The sequence below is a fragment of the Argopecten irradians genome, unplaced genomic scaffold (genome assembly GCF_041381155.1).
Source record: "Argopecten irradians isolate NY unplaced genomic scaffold, Ai_NY scaffold_0738, whole genome shotgun sequence".
Lineage (NCBI taxonomy): Eukaryota > Metazoa > Mollusca > Bivalvia > Pectinida > Pectinidae > Argopecten > Argopecten irradians.
In genome coordinates, this window is record NW_027188205.1 from 14,016 (window position 1) to 33,743 (window position 19,728).

Here is a 19,728-nt window from a genome sequence, read left to right on the forward strand (position 1 = left end):
CTTTCAGGGTAGCTTACACAGCGATTTCTGGGTTACGAATATAGTATTGCGCAACGTAATGTACTACAGTGTACTATAATTAGCTACAGGTATTTTCAGTATATTAACTAGGTCATTGGAAAACACATTTGACTTTAAATAGAATTATGTACATCTATATTTAGAATATTTTCGGGTGGGTAGGTTCTGTCTGTTACCCGAATATATACACAGTAAATTACTACAGTATAAACGTAAGGCATTAAAGGCTTAATCGATATTTTAATATGTTCACCGAAGTTGTGTGACATTTACAGATACCCATCTACATTACTGGAAGTTTTTTTATTTACCTGGAATCAGAGCTATATATAATACACAGGAAATTTTATGAATATGGATATTTGATTAAGACGTAGTTCAATTGGGATTTCCAAAGTAATAAACTTATATAATAAAATCAAATAAAGCAAGTCAGCACCACATATTTCAGGATACCACAGGTCGTCTCATCATCCACATTAGCAGAATCCCCAGGCAAGGTAAGAACACATTTTGTCATCAAATGCATTTTTTTGCTATTTTTTATCAAAACCCTGGTGCTGTCATGAACATCGAGATAAATCTTAATATGCTGATCGGAAGATCTAGTGATAGTGAAATCGAAATTACATCAACAAATTTAAACAGATCTTATTTGCATATAAAAGATTATTGTTAAACATAGAATTACTATAACCCTCAGGTAAGACAAGTAAACATGTTTTAGTAACGAATTGGACATTCATTACCCTTTAGTAAATAGTTATATAGGAATCTCCTGATTTGTGGCTAAAATAGTTCCAAGCTCAAAAGAAGTCGAAAGGTCATATTGGTTTTGTTTCTTCTTCTTTGTCAATCAGCAATGTCGACATTGTCTTGTTTCTGATTGGTAACAATTGATTTATAGTCTACTTTCAGTAAAAAATATCTACACATTGCAACAACAGCGGCTTCTGATTGGTCGAAATTTAGATATTAGATTTCGATAAAATTAGTATATAGGGATTTAATCACAATACAATAAAGTGTTTGGGTGACCTCAGTTATGATCACCCATTACAATTAACACTTATTGAATTTGGAAGTTTTTATTCCATATACAGTCATGCACAATTTTCTATAATATTCTAAAGACTGATCTAATCTGTTCAGCTCGGCTATTTATCTTTAGATATCATAACTGAATATGCATCAGGCTCTTCTTAATAAACTTATAAAGAAGTGTAATTGTTTTTTTTTTTTTTTTTTTTTTTTTTTTTTTTTTTTTTTAGATTTTTTGCGGATAATTCCGTTGCATATGACCGCTTTTAGATTAAATTCTAAAAACTAAAATTACAGTATTCTCTTATTCTGTCCGATACCAAAGGAAAAAGCATAGAAACTTAATAGCGTAAAAAAATACAATAAAAACAAAAAGAAAGAAAAAAACTTCATGTGAAAATTTTGCTGTAATCAGAAGTAAGAATTTAGAGCTTAAAACTTAATATTTCTTGTCTTTTAGAAACTTACTTTCTCCCCTCGAGACCAGGACATTTCATCGGAGAAACCGACCGATAAGTGTTTTCTTAAAGAGAAGAACGCTTTAATTTTGGCTTACAATCGATGTGATGTCAGGGCACTTTGTATTTTAAAGATGTCTAATTTAATTTTGTTTGAATATCTTCCATTAAAACATCTTTACGCAGTACTTTGTTTGCGTGAAATATCCTTGAATATTCATTATAAAACTTCATATGTGCGGGTTTTTTTTAAATTTTTTACTGTCGCTTACTCTAACTTTCGGAACATAGGCCATATGTATAGGTATCACAAGTAATTCATTATTTATAAAGTCCTCATCTTACCGTGGGGTTAGGCGGAAATCTTGACCAAACGAAGATAAAATAAAATAAGTACATACTTCATTTATACGCACGTGTAGTATAGACAGTTTAGGTTTTACCTATACGACGGAAATATTATTATTTCATTCCTATTCCGTTCCCAAAGTTATTTAAAGATGCTCCACCGCTGACAAATAGTATTTTTTTCACTATCAAAAACAGAAGCAGACGATTTAGTATTTTTCTTTCAGTTACAAAAGTTACATGTACTTACTTTACACCATTACCAACATTGAGAAGTTTCAGATCCTAATTTTAGTTCAAGTTAAAAATATAAAAAATAATTGCATCCCGAAAAAAGTCCATGGCACTATATCCTATATGGAATGAAGTACTGATTGCGCCTGCACCAAAGGCAAAATAGTCTTTTTTATTTTATTTTTTTTGTGTTAATTAGACATATATATACACGATTAAACACCAATTATAGTTCAAATGATGAATATCATTTATGCTCTGTCGGCGGTGGAGCATCTTTGATAAAAACACTTTATTATTACTCAGCATATTAAAAAGACTACATATTATTTGTAATATAGGCTCAAAACAAAGCTCCCTCCTCGTTCCGGGGTCATCGGGTAACCCCGTACCGTGTAACATAATTTCTGTGTTTTAAATTGATCATGAATTAACAAAATTTAAATATCCTATTGTGCAAATAGAGAGCTATTCTCAAGAGAGAAATTCTGAAATAACAACTCTTTATATTTTACTGGAACAATTCAATAATTAATATTGACCTGACAAAATATGGAGTATACGTATATGCCATAAAATATGTTTACAGACTGAAGAAAATGCCAATGTATGCATGTAAATGTCTCAATATCAACATTGCAATTTTGAATGAAACAATACAAAATGGTGGCCTTGTTGGTTGACGTTTCGGAGAAATAAGGGTCGCGTGTACCCCTCATGACCATGATAAATATTTACGAAGAACTTCAGAATATGGAACTATCTTAAAATTACCATAAGATCACAAAGCATCTAAATCTGTTAAAAACGATGAAAAAAATGAATGTTTAAATTAGTTCTCGCACATGTTCGTATGTAGTTGCCTTACCTATGGTAAAATTAGTTTATCTCTGTATTTTTCAATTATAGAGCTGTTGTTTAAACGTGCTGATGTACTTTTGATTTCACTATCATCAAGATTCCTAGGATCATCCAGGCTCCAACATGTATTGATTATAAAAAGTGTTCTAACCTTGCCTCGGGGATCGGATACTTCGGACGATGAGATATCCTTAGATATGTATAATACGTATTTTAACTGATTTTATAAGTTAAATTCCAATTGAACTAAGTCTGTTAACATAATTACCTGTGTATTATTTATAGCTCTGATTCCAAGTAAATGAACACTTCCAGTAATATTTAGGTTTCTGGAAATTCTAGCTTTTTTAATATTTAAAGATGGTCCACCGCCGACAGAGCATAAACGATACTCAACATTTGAACAATGATTGGTGTTTATAATTAATCGTGTATATATATGTCTATTTAATTTTGCTTTTGGTTCATGCGCAATCTGTAATTCATTCCATATAGGACATAGTGCCATGGATTTTTTTCAGGACGCAATTAATTATTTTTTAATATTTTTTTTTATCTTGAATGAAGTAAAATTAGAAGCTAAAACTCTTCAATTGTGTTAATTGTGTAAAGTAAGTAACTTTTGTAACTGAAAAAACTGCTAATTCGTCTGTCCCTTTTTTTTGATAGAGGTAAAAAATACTATTTGTCAGCGGTGGAGCATCTTTAAAACCTTTGGAAGGGATTTGGTTGATCGAAATGAACTTTCATTAGATAAGCGTATGCATTTTAATTTTGCTCAATATATTTAAAAAGACAAGAATACTTTTTGCAAAATTATACCCATATCCCGAGGGCTGACTTCAAAGCTCGAGGGTCGGTAGGGGTGTGATATCTAAATGGTCATGTTATTAACTTTCTATCATATGTTTTGAAAAAAATGAAATATTTACATCATACTTTTATTGTTTATCACAATTAAATAAAATCATCATATCTTACCATTGGCTGTTATTCGTAAAATGTTGTTATAAGCTTCAGAAAACCATAGTACAAGTAGGATAGTGATACTTGATTTGATGTCTTTCTGTGAGATCTTCGATGTCACGCCAGGTAAACCCCCGTAACGCTCCAATGGATAAATCGTTAGTAATAACATGCAAATATCTTTCAGGGTAGCTTACACAGCGATTTCTGGGTTACGAATATAGTATTGCGCAACGTAATGTACTACAGTGTACTATAATTAGCTACAGGTATTTTCAGTATATTAACTAGGTCATTGGAAAACACATTTGGCTTTAAATAGAATTATGTACATCTATATTTAGAATATTTTCGGGTGGGTAGGTTCTGTCTGTTACCCGAATATATACACAGTAAATTACTACATTTTAAACATGAGGCATTAAAGGCCAAATCGATATTTTAATATGTTCACCGAAGTTGTTTGACATTTACAGATACCATCTACATTACTGGAAGTTTTACATTTACCTGGAATCAGAGCTATATATAATACACAGGAAATTTTATGAATATGGATATTTGATTAAGACGTAGTTCAATTGGGATTTCCAAAGTAATAAACTTATATAATAAAATCAAATAAAGCAAGTCAGCACCACATATTTCAGGATACCACAGGTCGTCTCATCATCCACATTAGCAGAATCCCCAGGCAAGGTAAGAACACATTTTGTCATCAAATGCATTTTTTGCTATTTTTTATCAAAACCCTGGTGCTGTCATGAACATCGAGATAAATCTTAATATGCTGATCGGAATATCTAGTGATAGTGAAATCGAAATTACATCAGCAAATTAAAAAAAAAAAGATCTTATTTGCATATAAAAGATTATTGTTAAACATAGAATTACTATAACCCTCAGGTAAGACAAGTAAACATGTTTTAGTAACGAATTTGACATTCATTACCCTTTAGTAAATATTTATGTATGAATCTCCTGTTTTGTGGCTAAAATAGTTCCAAGCTCAAAAGAAGTCGAAAGGTCATATTGGTTTTGTTTCTTCTTCTTTGTCAATCTGCAATGCCGCCATTGTCTTGTTTCTGATTGGTAACAATCGATTTATAGTCTACTTTCAGTAAAAAACAATATTGCAACAACAGCGGCTTCTGATTGGTCGAAATTTAGATATTAGATTTCGATAAAATTAGTATATAGGGATTTAATCACAATACAATAAAGTGTTTGGGTGACCTCTGTTATGATCACCCATTACAATTAACACTTATTGAATTTGGAATTTTTTATTCTATATACAGTCATGCACAATTTTCTATAATATTCTATAGACTGATCTAATCTGTTCAGCTTGGCTATTTATCTTTAGATATCATAACTGAATATGCATCAGGCTCTTCTTAATAAACTTATAAAGAAGTGTAATTGTCTTTTTTTTTTTTTTTTTTTTTTTTTTTTTTTTTTTTTTTTTTTTTTTAATTTAGATTTTTTTGCGGATCATTCCGTTGCATATGACAGCTTTTAGACAAAATACTAAAAACTTAAATTACAGTATTCTCTTATTCTGTCCGATACCAAAGGAAAAGGCATCGAAACTTAACAGCGTAAAAGAATACAATAAATACAAAAAGAAAGAAAAAAAACTTAATGTGAAAATTTTGCTGTAATCAGAAGTAAGAATTTAGAGCTTTAAGCTTAATATTTCTTGTCTTTTAGAAATTTACTTTCTCACCTCGAGACCAGGACATTTCATCGGAGAGACCGACCGATAAGTGTTTTCTTAAAGAGAAGAACGCTTTAATTTTGCTTACAATCGATGTGATTTCAGGGCACTTTGTATTTTAAAGATGTCGAATTTAATTTTGTGTGAATATCTTCAACTAAAACAAATCTTTACGCAGTACTTTGTTTGCGTGAAATATCCTTGAATATTCATTATAAAACTTCATATGTGTGGGGTTTTTTAATCTTTAACTGTCGCTTACTCTAACTTTCGGAACATAGGCCATTTGTATAGGTATCACAAGTAATTCATTATTTATATAGTCCTCATCTCACCGTGGGGTTAGGCGGAAATCTTGACCAAATGAAGATAAAATAAAATAAGTACATACTTCATTTATACACACGTGTAGTATAGACAGTTTAGGTTTTACCTATACGACGGAAATATTATTATTTCATTCCTATTCCGTTCCCAAAGTTATTTAATAAAAACACTTTATTATTACTCAGCAGATTAAAAAGACTACATATTACTTGTAATATAGGCTCACCACAAGGCTCTCTCCTCGTTCCGGGGGTCATCGGGTAACCCCATACCGTGTAACATAATTTCTGTGTTTTAAATTGATCATGAATTAACAAAATTTAAATATCCTATTGTGCAAATAGAGAGCTATTCTCAAGAGAGAAATTCTGAAATAACAACTCTTTATATTTTACTGGAACAATTCAATAATTAATATTGACCTGACAAAATATGGAGTATACGTATATGCCATAAAATATGTTTACAGACTGAAGAAAATGGCAATGACTGCATTTAAATGTCTCAATATCAACATTGCAATTTTGAATGAAACAATACAATTTTCATTGATTTTGTAATTTCTTACAGTATTGGTGATTTAACATCATGGATAACAGATCATGTGCGATGGTTGGGGAAGGTGTTGCTGGTGCCGCTATTGGGGCCCCTTGTGGCCATATCGTGGCAGAGGGACTCGCCGTAACCTGTGAAATGTGTGGATTAGCATGCGCAACAGCCGGCGCCTTAATAGGAGCCTCCATTCTGTGTCTTGCGTGTTACGCTGGAACAAAATTCGGGGTAAGTTATGCTTCTTTTAAGAATTGTATTAAACTGAAAAACTTGACATCCTTTGTACCTGTTGTATTCTTCGTTGATATTAAACCTGCAAAAACATCTTAAATAGGATGGTGTCTTTCAAATGACACTCTCGAATTTGATCAGATTTACACTAGATCTAAAGTTTAATTTATTAAGTGACATGGAGACATGTTTCCTTTTGATACTTTACGTCTTCTTTTCTATCAATAATATGTACGCAGAATTATACAAGGCCTTAGATTGCTAAAAGCCCTAAATATTGGAGCTCTCCTTTCTCCCCGAAATCTCTTACTTTGTTACGTCCCCTTGCCATGGCCTCACTTTGATGCCTTGAGTGCAGCATGCGTATTCTATAACAAAGGTCATGTGATTTTCAACCTAGCCAAGACACAGTGGATTCCGATCTTATTTTGGTAAATAGTGCTAAGCATGAAATTGTTGATCGACTTGGTTGCCAGTTGACAATTCAATACAAAAAGTTTAATGGACTTTCCAGAATGGTAAGACTTGTAGTATGTTTTAGTGAGATAATATCATAAAATGAGTTAGAGATTCGCTATTATGAGGGATTCCGTAGAGAAATATTGGAATATCCAAAAGCACATATGCATACTCAATGTAAACAGGGAAGGTAAAGCTTAAATGACCTGAGGTATTTATACTTGTAGGATGTCCATTAATATAAAATCAGATTTAATCAAATGACTTTAAATCAATTTCATCACAATACAGTCTATTTCATTTTCTTTATCAAAGTTTGCTTGTCAGTATGCAAACTTTCTTAGTAGTAATTACCCATAATCTTTGTCACTAATCAAAGCATCCATTATTAAAGATTTTATTTCTGTCTTTGTTAGTCCGTTTGCTTGTGTACTGCCCTATCTTAAATTCAAATAATAAAGAGTGTGATTCCTCGTCTGAGGTTGCTCTAAAGCATTACTTCTGATTTGAAAGGTCACATAGAAATATAAAGTGAATGTCTCGGTGTATTTTATGAAAAATTATGAAATTATTTAGACAAGCGTAAAACCATTCTTGATAAGTCAAGGGTTATTATCATTGTACTATATCATAGTAAAATTGCAAGTATTTCAGGAGAAAAACCCTGACCTAGCATAGGTCTACAGAGACAACAGAGAGTGACGGTGTAACGTTATTTAACGTTATTTTTGTTGTACCAAAGTAGCTGTCTCATCTGTTGTCATACACAGAGCGTTTCGTTTTGGTATGACATACCCCAAGAGTGGATTTAACGACAATGACATTAACCCCTGGAATATCGAGGATGGCATACCATCCTTGATACTCCAGGGATTATTATCATTGACATAATATCCGCCATACTTTGAAGGATACTGGCCTTCAGTTGAAATTGGATGATTTGTATTACCATAACAATGACTACGTGACTTTTTGAGTTTTTTTTTATTCTGTTTGATTTGCTAATATTATGATATGTTTCGGAAATTATATTCTTCTTATTAATATTCATTATTTCATGGTTTTGAAAAATACATAGAGAAGAAATTATCCGTGGGATATTTTATTTCTGTAGAAACTCCACCCGATAGGCAAAGGGGCTGTGGTAGTTTCGTCTACCGGTGCAGGCGCCTTTGCTGGCGCCAGTGTAGTAGAATATGCTGCACTTGGCGCAGGAATAGCGGCCAGTACACCAGCAATGCTGGCAGGTGCAGCAATTGGGGTTGTGGTTGTAGGGGGAGCGGTAGCTGTTGGACATCTGGCTGCATCGGCTGATGTAAGTATTATATTTTAAATCATAAATGTCCATGTTTATATCCTCTTTCCGATTGGGATGATATAAATATCTTTCTCATTTAAAGTAGTCTTATCACAGTTGCGATGGAATCAAAAGATTAATTGAAATAGTATCAACGATCTAATGATATATAATGATAATATAAATGCATATGAATTATGAACAACTAGTTATTGTAAAAATGGGTGACAAAAATATTGTACTTTAATTTACTATAAAACAAAACAATTTTTCTTTACAGGAAAGGAACAGACTGGAGGTAAGAGAAAATTACGTTTCAAATATTATATTATATGTTAAAGTTATACTATACCTAACTAGCAGCAACAAGCCAATTTAAATTCGACCCCGATCTTGTTAGTATTTGTAGAAGTAGTTCAAATTAATAATTATATTGACTTCGATTTAGTCCAATCTCTGCATGATTTACAACAAGACTTTTTTTTCAAAATTCTTCTAATCCATGGATACAGATATTGGGACTTTGATAGGAACATTCTGATATCTGATGCACACATCTATATTCTGTCAATGTAACAGTTGAAGTAATGTCCCTCAATTGTTTTCATCGTTTAGTTACTGTTATCACTATCAAATTTTGTCTGGCTTAAAAAGATGCCGACTGTTAAAATTACAACACAATGACACCAGAAAAATGCATGTCATTTGTTTATAACTAACAAATTCAAAATATTAAGAACATATCATTGATTTATTGAGGGGTATTGTTTTCTAATCACCTAACCTCAAATTAATGCTTGCAGTTTGTGCACCTGTAGTGAGACCACGTCTTGTTTTGAACTATTCATTTTTTTTTTTGCAAAGATAAAAATCCAATCAATCAAATTACTACATTGTTTATTCAATCATTTTAAATAAATACTACATTGTTTATTCAATCATTTTAAAATGATTTGAAGCTACGAAAGAATAGAATACCTACACATATACATAAATAATATAGATATACTGACAACAAAAACAAGTCAGACTTGCAATCAATATAAGTAGTATGTGTGTATATTTGCTTTTTACATGATCATACAGCGTACACAAGTAACACTTGACCAAAAACATTACCTATGCGCTTCATTTTTAGAGGAAAATTTTCTAAGTATTGATTATTAAACGATAACTTTGCTTTTTTGTAGAATGAAATGCAGGAATTGAGGGTAAGCATTCAATATATAATATTCTCTTTTTTCGTAATCTTGAATTTATATTCACATATATAAATATATTCACTGACAAATGAAAATATAAATACCATGCAATGACCGGAGAAAAGACTTCATAGCAAAATGCAATATAACTCTATATTTGAATATCTTAATAGTAATTCATGCTATTGACTTGCTTTTTCAGTCAAATCAAGACAAAATGCAAGTAAGTATGTTTTCAATCAGTTATACTATCTTTAAAAAGTTAAATTTATAACAAACTGCTGAAATTTAGAAAAAAATTTAAAGATAAGAAATTGGCCTATTTTTTACATGATATGAGGTCATTGATTTGTTTTCCTCAACACATGGTGTGCCAAGGAACATTTTGTATTATATTGAACCTTTATAATGAATTTGATAATTTGAGAGATTAATACTATTATTCAATGATGATATCAGGATTTAGTTACCATTACCATTGAGCTATCCGATGAATAACTATTTAAAATAAAATTTCTCATACTTTTAACAGGGCCAGCTGGACGCCATAATGGTAAGGATTTTCTTTACTTTAAATCAAAAATAATTTTTTTTTTTTTGTTTCTGGCTTTTTGATTTGCCTATTCATTTTTTGTATTCCACGATGAAAAAAAATATGGGAATGGCGCGGAAATCCGACGTTATCGTGACGTCACAATAGACACATTTAAGTTGCGTATTGATTTGGCAAAAATAATCGCTTGGAAAAATCAATGGAATCGTACGTGTAAACGTATTTCATTTTATAAAGTAGCCTTAAAAATTAATTATAAGCAATTAAAAAAGAGTGACTTCAATGCTTAATTACAACTCTATGAACGTAAGTGATAAACAAAATATACTAACAAGACAAATTAAAGTAATATTATACACTTATGAATGATTATCTTACTTAAAGAAACAACTTTCGGGTAAGACGTTATGTTGGGTTTTTAAAATTTACATCTGTCTACTTTTGTAGCGAAGCTTGGAAGGCAGGACAAGTGGATCGTAAGCTGGCTCGATAAAGTGAACAAGGTAATTTTATTTACAAGTACAAACATAATATGTCACTATTGACCATCATTCTTATACTATAATATTAGTTTAGATTAATTTCTATCCACTTCTCCCATTATTATACATGACTTTGGATCCTACATTATTATTTAAAATCGCTCCATTGTAATGACTTTGCCTGTTTGCTACTACTATATAGCCAAAGAAGTAAGATATGTTTTAGCGATAAATTCAATATAATATGTCTACGAAAATCTTAAACAGGATAAATTAATTACATGTTTTGATATATTACCACTAGCCTTTCACCTCTGTGACGCGAGTACGACGTCCATGTAGGTACTTGTCAAGTGCTGATCACTTGTCTGGTTTTTGCTCGGGTACTCCGGGGTCCTCCACCATCTAATCCTGACACGTCCTTAAATTGCTGTTAATATGTTGTTAACCTTAGAGACCCATTTTCTTTTCTTATCTAAATATGCATAATACAATGCTTGCAATGAATGTTAGACTCCCCATTACAGTGCGTATTGTTTAAGCATTACATGAATAATTTACTTTTAAAATATATAAAAGCTACGCACAAATAAAGCGTTATGTTTGGCCTGAAAAATATATATAAATTTTCATCAATCAGAAAAGATATGAAAAAGAATGTTGATTTAAAATATCTTTGTAGTTAATATTTTGTGTAGTGTTTATATAGAGGTTTCCTAACAAGTGACTGTTGTTTATCATGTTTATCAAACTCGAGTTAGTCAATTTTCAAATTTTTAAAAGACACGAGCTTTGGCGAGTGTCTTTTGAAAATTTGAAAATTAACTTACGTGAGTTTAGATAAACATGATAAACAACAGTCACGCGTTGGGGAACTTATTTATCCTATAACTTTAACTCTATATTTACATGTATACCGTGGTGACCATTTTCTCGTCTTCGTTCATGGGAACTAACCACCATCCAATGTGTAATGATATCTTTCCGTCATAAAATATAGTGCCTTAATAGTGAACTAATATTCTATTGTTTAATATTTTGAATATGCATCTACCTGTTATACAGTTTATAAGATAATGTACTTTGAAAAGTAGCATGAAGTTGAAAGACAACCGGAATCAAGAGATCTTGGCATTGACCAATCAAAGGCGCCGTAGGTGTTTACACACTGGAGTGTGTAAACATAAATGATAACCAACTGCTATGGAATTTATCACATGGTTTTTCCATTGTCAAACATGCATAGTTATGGGATAAATACATATCATTATAGATAACAATTTTTAATTTGTTCTGTGTCTGTTTTCGTAGATAATGTACCTCAAAATAGTGTCCCCATTATAAGGTTAATCCCCCCAAAAGCCATTAGTATCATTTACATGTTTTATAATTTATTTATTTTATTGCAGATCGTAATGAGGACCACGGACTTATTTTATAAACTTAGAAGTGGATTGTTTTAAACAAAGGATGCATGGAACTCTATTCTAACTTCTAAAAGGATTACTACGTTTTACATTCTTGTGTGTTTGTCATGAAAACGAATACATTCTACATATTAATGCAAAACAAACTTAATCCCTTGTTTTCCTCATAAGTCAGACAGAAAGTGTAAATTCAGTCGGATTTTTAGCAAGATGCAGCATTTTTATTTCTTCTTCATTGAATTTAAAACTACGCGAGATTCAACAAAAATAAGTAATGTGTATTGTTGAGTTGCTTTTCACACGAACCGATGATGGCTAAACAGTTTGAGATATCTCCGGAGTTTTTTAAAAACTAGTACTAACAGATTTTCATTTTTTTTCGATATTGGCTCGTAAACAAAATTGATACATCAGCTACATAGCTTACATATGAAAGAGAACCATTTCTTGTGCTTAACAATCATTTAATTAAATTGATAAAAATAAAGAAATTGTAATTTTGAGAAATAGTATTTAAATTAGTATACATTAATTAAGAACCTGCCTTATCTTCCTGTGTTTTTTCTTTAAATGGAAACGTCCTACAATAATTCTAAAGCTGGTTATTTCACATATATCACTACGTAATTTATGTTGGTATCTTTTCATGATCTTTTAGGCATTATATATTGTATATTGATAATTGATAGAGAAGATGCTAGCAGAGATATACATTTGTAAATAAGTATACATATCATATAACTATATAGCTGTTTAATATCTATATAATTATATGAATAAATATTTATGTCTCTGATGAAACTGAACTCTGATCTCTACTCGTGTGATGTGTACGTTGAAGTGAAATAAAGTTTGAGTTGAATTTGCATATTATTTCAGTCTTTGTTCTTTAGTGATAAAGGTAAAACATGATATACGTTGTGTAAACAGATCTAGTAATACAAAGATATAAAAACATGGAAAAATTGTATGTAAGATAGTACGACGAATAACGATTATTGGACTGAAGTTAGGGCGTTCAGAAAATCAATCAACCAACAATCGTTTCAGAAAACACGATTCTGTTACTGTCAAGGCCATAAATCTTGCTAAATATCACGCAATTTCCATGTATGGTATATTGAACTCCAGTCAATAATGCAGAATTCTTATCATAGCGGGAGATTTTCAGCGAACAATCGCGACACGAAAGATATTTGTTCAGACATCAAATTTATTTTTGGCGTCACATTTCGATTATGTGGTACTCATTTCTTTCATTTCCATATACATGTACATTTTACCAACGCTTCCTTTACTAGGTCACAAAATGGAACGCTAGTCAAGAAGGATAACTCGAATAATGTATATCTTCTCAAGAGGTATAACTCATGTCGCCTTAGTACTATATTAAAGCGAACCTTACTCTCCGTGGAGTTTAAAGTTTTATCTAAAATGGAAACGAGCGGTATCACCCGACATTTGTGTACTTCATACGTTAATGCAGTTATATCATTCTGAAAGTTATTTACAACATGATTAATATATCGTCAGATATGTATTTAAATTCGCTGGGTAAATACTCTAACACTATTTTGTGTTTTATCCGAACAATACGCATGGCTAATATCTTCTTGGTTACCATTGTACCTGAAGAACGCGGTTCATGTACTGTGTTGTACTATCTCAAGTATAAAAAGTATGAAGTGTATTAATTTTGTCGGTGTTATCATGTCATTAAAAACCTGGCTATCTCTTTCTTTCATTTTTCTTTAAATGGAATCGTTTTACGGTCAATCTAGATCTGATTACTTCAAAATAATCACTATTAAATTGATGTACTTGTCTTTTTATGATCTAGTTGTGCATTTTATATTTTGTATATTGATCATTGATAGGGCTAATTTAACCAAAGATACATTTCATTTATCTATAAAATATATATAAATAAGTATTTATGTCTCTGATGTAACTGAAAATTGACTTTTACCCTTGTGATATGTACATATAGTTGTGAAATAAAGCTTGATTTGAATTTGTATCATATTTTAATCTTCATTGTCTCGTGAAAAAAGATCAAACATGATCTGCGTTGTGCTTACAGGAACGGGTATTTATAAAAATCATCAAAAACTTCACTGTTGTCGACACTCTGTATAAACTAGGAAAACACCTATATAGACAATGCCTGCTGTCTAATTCCATTGAATTTATCAATAACTTGTTTAGAATTGAATTGAATTTGATAGCGGAATATAATTCAAACTTTAAATAGTGCATTATGTCGATGTTACAAATATTACAGTACATGTAAAACGACATTAATTTCTCTCCATGATCCTTACAATAAAATTAGAAATTAAAACGTACATACGTATCTAAATCTTGTAATACAAAGGAGACACAAACACGGATAAGTCTGTATGTGTAAGATAATACGGATTGGATGTGGGACGCTAAGCAAATCAACCAATCGACAGTCGTTACAGACAACATGCTCTTGTTACTTGTTACTGTAAATGCCACAGAAGGTTGAATGTCACAATTTCCATGAAAGGTATACTGATTTATATTAAATGTTATAGAATATTTATAATAGCAGGATATTTTCTGCGGAAAGTTGCAACACGAGAGAAAATTGACTCCGACTTTCATATGTGAATTCATGTGAAAGATATTGATTATCTTAATTTTGACACCATATTGCGTATATTACTGTGGTTTCGGTACCCATTTCTTTCTTTTCCATATACATGTACATTTATAACTAATCCTTATATTACCAGGTCACAAAATGGAACACTTGTCAAGAAGGATAACTCGAATGTTTTGTATCTTCTCAAGAAGTATAACTCATAACTCGCCTTATTACTTTATTAAAGCGAACCTTACTCTCCGTGGAGTTTATAATATGATCTAAAATGGAATCGAAATGTCACCATATCAAATATGACATTTACTTAGCAGTATCAACTTCATACGTTACTGCAGTCATATCATTCTGATAATCATATGCAACATGATTTATATATCATTACATTATATATTTAAATTCGCTTGCTAAATACCCTAAAACTGTTTTGTGATTTACCAGAACAAGGTTTATATCTCCATGCTGACCATTGTATCTGAGGGGCGCGGGTAATGCGATGTATTAATACTTTTTGAAGTATTTTTCGTCAGTCATATTTTTATATATATTAATAATAATAGGATGCAATTTAATAATTTCCAGGTTTAATAGATGAAGGAAAGCCGATCTACCGTAGGACAAAACTCCGACCTACTTGCAATCAGAGTCTTGAAACATCCCTCCCTTTTATTTGAAGATAGTGTTTAAAACACTGTTATTTTGAAATAGTTGTCTATATCTTATTTTATTAATATTTAAAAAAAATGTACTGAAATGCAATAATGTATATCACTGTTACATGTTTTAAGCCGTTAACGCATTTCAGTACAAAAGTGTTTTTTTCTACTTCTAATATTAACAAAATAAAATTATAACTATGACAATGATTTCGTAATTGGAAACGATATGTTATAATTAAAAGTTCATCTATTTCTGTATTTTTAACCCTAAAACTTCCTTCTGCACAGTTGAATATTGTGAGTTGATTATAATATATGAACTTTTATTACTGTCGTGTCGGTCTAACCGTTGACAAAATAAATTATGTAATACCTCGGTATGTTGAGTGACAATATTATCAACTGGTCGAGTGATTCTGTCAATTGTCTGGAGGGGAGGAGTTTAGATAGCCTACCCGACGTCAGGCGATAGAACGAGTGGGCGGAGTTTATCTGACAATGTTCTAGAGTTTGAAAGGCAATATGGCTGCGCCTGATAAAAAAACGTGTGTGGAAGATCTTATGCTAACGGGGTACTGACGGACAGTAAACTTCGTTGTGAATTTTATTATCTTTTTCATGAAATTAGTAAAAAAAATTGATGTTACGAGAGGAGGTTGTCACAAGATTATAAAGAATGTGACTGCACGCGGGACATTTGACGCAGTTACCTGTTTATCGGAACCCAAGCAAAATTACCAACGAAGTCTTAAGTTTATAGAATAAACAGAAATAAAATAATGACCTGTTTATTGGAGAGGAATGTTCGTACGCCGCAAACGGTTCCATCGGCCATTTGAGAATTTAGAGGCAATTTGCTGCATTTCCACGTAAGGCTTAACGATAACAGCGTTAGATATATCTACGAGCGTACGATGTTTGTCCTTGAATGTTTGAAAAACGGCACATTCTGTAAGAAATCCATTAACAGCCGATAAATCGTTAGTGAATTAAAAGTACTTTGATATTTAAGAAGTTGATTTATAAAGAAACAAACAGAGGTAAACTTACCGCGAGGCGGGCCTCACGGCAGCCATTACGTTGTTCTCGAAGTAGCCTAGCTAACGTTTGTGACGCACATTCCCTACCGTGAGTTATGCTAGCGATGACGCAAAAAGTTATCCAGTCTATCCCGGCTGAAACACGGACAGCAGCTAATGAAAACCGCGTTATCGCATTTAATGCCAGAGCTTTCTTTGAAGAAACGTCTGTTGTAAAAACTGCGGGTAATAGAAAGTATGGACACATCCTACAGTTCTTATTAATACGGTAATACCCGATGAGTTCAGGATAGATCTATCACACCTGGGTCACACATATCTTACGATATAAGCCACGCCCACCAACCAATCAACTCGGTTTAGCATTATATTGTAACCGAGTATGCAATAGTATTGTGCAAGGTGCGCGGCGTGTACATCACTGTCATCGTCAATGGTTAGACCGACACGACAGTAATAGCTCAATTGAAAGGGGTTTGGGGGGGGGTGGGTGCTTTCCTCAGGAATGTTCGGGAAATCCCATAGTGACGTTAGTATGTACATGTGTGTACGGTCACATTGAATATGTCTGTATCATATTACGTTCATACCACCTTTAACGCAATCAAAACACTGTTCAATCTTTATTTATTCTGCATGAAAATAGACGTTATCATGTCATCACTAAATTTTATATTTTAAACACTGCCATTTTACTATAAATTACTATATAGTAAATCTTCGATGAACATGGAACGAATATACGTACCCAGCCTACTATGCATTCCGGCCTGGCACGAAATGGTGCCTATGTGTCCTAGTGGAGCATTGTCTCAGAAAATCACTTGGGCACAATTTTATATACTGTTTTTTTTAGGTTTTCAATTATTTTATGCTTATACAATTGTCATGTACGACACCATTACCTGTCTAAAATACTTTAAGCTAAATATTGTTGCTATGGTGAACACAGTGTAAAACTGTAAAAAAAAATCGTGTAGGGCTTTAAAGCATTATGCTTCCGCGGTTAGTAATTTAACAGTGCATATATTCGTGTAACAGTCGGAGCCGCCTACAAAGCACATTTAGCGCTAACCTCGACTAACTTCAAATAGAAATATACCTAATTCTATTTGAAGTAAAATGTGTTTTCTAGTGGCCTAGTTTACGTGTAGCTATTGTTAGTATATAATTGCACAATGCTATTTCCGTAAGCTAGAAATCTCTTTGTAATCTACCATGACAGACATGATACCAGCCGAATGTATTCATTAGATCGTTACGGGGTTTTAACGTGTGGCGTAGTATCAAAGATCTCACTGAAAGATACCAAATTAAGTTATTGTGCTACATGCACTTTACATGGTTTTGTAAATCTTATCAAAACATTTTGTGAACATCAACAAATGACATTTTAATTGTATTTAATTTAGTCAATACCACATATTTCAGGATACCACAGGTCGTCTCATCGTCCACAGTAGCAGAACCCCAAGGCAAGGTAAGAACACATTTTATCATCAAATGCATTTCTTTAAAGTGTTTCATAGTCTGGATGTTGTTATGGACATCGATATAAATCTTGACATGCTGATCCGAATATCTGGTGATAGTGAAATCGAAAGTACATCACTGAGCTTTAATCCTCTGTTAAGTTAACGTTGATGAACGTTGGTGAACGCCATATTTTCTGGAAATGACGTCATAAAGGCAATGAGGTTCCATGTAGGGTTAATCCTCGATTAACTTTTTTAGACATTTGAACAAACGGCCCCAGATAAATAAACACAAGAAACTAACTGACCATTATCATTTGTTATATGTAAAGCCAACACGTAGTAAGAAACAAACTGGCAATTAAGTAAAATAATTACTGAAATATCAGAAAAGAACACATCTAAAATACACACTCAGGAAAAAAAAACAATAACAAGGTCACAAAAATCGAAAGCAATCTTTGAATAATCTACCAAATATTAAATTTTATTGGAAATAGGTTTAAAATAGAAATTTGATCAATATCGCGCTAGTACATGTATAAAAAAAACTTCCATAGTTTTTTGTCAATGAAACAGTGTTATCAATACTGGCAAACTTTTAAAATTGAAATACCTCGTAATGACAGAGCAATTGCTCATTAAAGATAAAAGAAAGCATACACTGACAAAATATCGAAATTCACATTTATTTTGTTTTATTCAACATCAATAATTCTTTCGTCGTCATTTTCTACTTCTGTCGGGTAGGTTGCTGCTACCAATCGCTAACCCTTTCTGTAAAGCACATGTTATTATGTAAAATATTATTAAAATATAGCATTTTGATGAGTCCGATACATGGTTATATCGACCAAAGAAAAATTATTGATCGAGGACGTAGTCCGAGGTCGATATTTTTCTGTGGTCGACATAACCGTGTATTGACTGAAATCAAAATGCTTTAATGGTTTTATTATTTTTCTGGTATTTTTTTACATTTTGAAATGAGTGTGAATCTAAATAAGCATCGCATTGCAAATTCTGCTTTGTGATGACAGTTACAATATTATGATTTTGTAACATGTTTAATTTAAGAACAACATATAAAAACAGTATCAATTGATGCACTTCACGCTTTTATTACACCCGGTGTATGCGTGTTTGTAAATTGCATACATGTATATGTACTTCATTATACCTGTAGCACCATGTCTTGACACAGACAACTAAATGTATAGTTTCTCCTCCGATGAAATATTCCACTTTGACGTCGAATATATATTAAAAGATTCAAATTGACTAAGATACATTAATTAAGTACTCTATTCCGTAAAACACAAATCGTATACATACAGTATGATTATATATTAGCCTAGGCCTAATGTTGGTACTAGCCTAGGTGGAATTTTAGAATTAAACACCAAACGTATTCACTATTCAATGGTGGCTCCAGACGCTAAATGAATGTTATTCGATTATTTCCTACTCTCCTACCGTGTTAATGTTGAAAATCTAAAAGCTTAAACTGTAGTCATCAGCTGTAAGTCATCATCATCTTTGTTAGAAACCGAAACAATAAACGTCGTCTGTCATATTTTGTGGTTACGCTTCTAACGTGAAGCGTTTGTTTCAAAGCGCCAGGAACACAAGCATTTTCTTAACGTAGATGATAACGTTATCCAAAAATATCCGTGCAATATACTTTTTCTATAAACTACTTCCGGAAAAATCGTGCAATGAAGTTTTTTATCAGTGATC

General features: G+C 32.0%; 1 protein-coding gene across 2 annotated transcripts; it reads left to right on the forward strand.

Moving 5' to 3' along the window:
• The first annotated feature begins 391 nt into the window (after positions 1–391).
• On the forward strand, positions 392–13,395 carry LOC138313552 (uncharacterized). Of its 2 annotated transcripts, XM_069253949.1 has the most exons (10): positions 392–521; positions 4,580–4,628; positions 6,550–6,759; positions 8,336–8,536; positions 8,799–8,816; positions 9,709–9,729; positions 9,923–9,943; positions 10,253–10,273; positions 10,721–10,776; positions 12,165–13,395. In XM_069253949.1, exons 3-9 carry the CDS (start codon positions 6,568–6,570, stop codon positions 10,751–10,753), a joined length of 507 nt encoding a protein of 168 aa, XP_069110050.1. In that variant the 5' UTR covers positions 392–521; positions 4,580–4,628; positions 6,550–6,567; the 3' UTR covers positions 10,754–10,776; positions 12,165–13,395. The 2 variants fall into 2 exon arrangements, with proteins under 2 accessions (XP_069110050.1, XP_069110049.1); XM_069253948.1 differs by lacking the exon at positions 392–521 and having other exon boundaries at positions 4,470–4,628.
• The last annotated feature ends 6,333 nt before the right edge of the window (positions 13,396–19,728 follow it).

Coding starts and splice junctions, on each gene's coding strand:
- LOC138313552 (XM_069253949.1), top strand. CDS start 6,568: ATGGATAACAGATCATGTGCGATGGTTGGGGAAGGTGTTGCTGGTGCC. Junction 9,730..9,922: donor ATGAAATGCAGGAATTGAGG/GTAAGCATTCAA, acceptor TTGCTTTTTCAG/TCAAATCAAGACAAAATGCA. Junction 10,274..10,720: donor GCCAGCTGGACGCCATAATG/GTAAGGATTTTC, acceptor CTACTTTTGTAG/CGAAGCTTGGAAGGCAGGAC.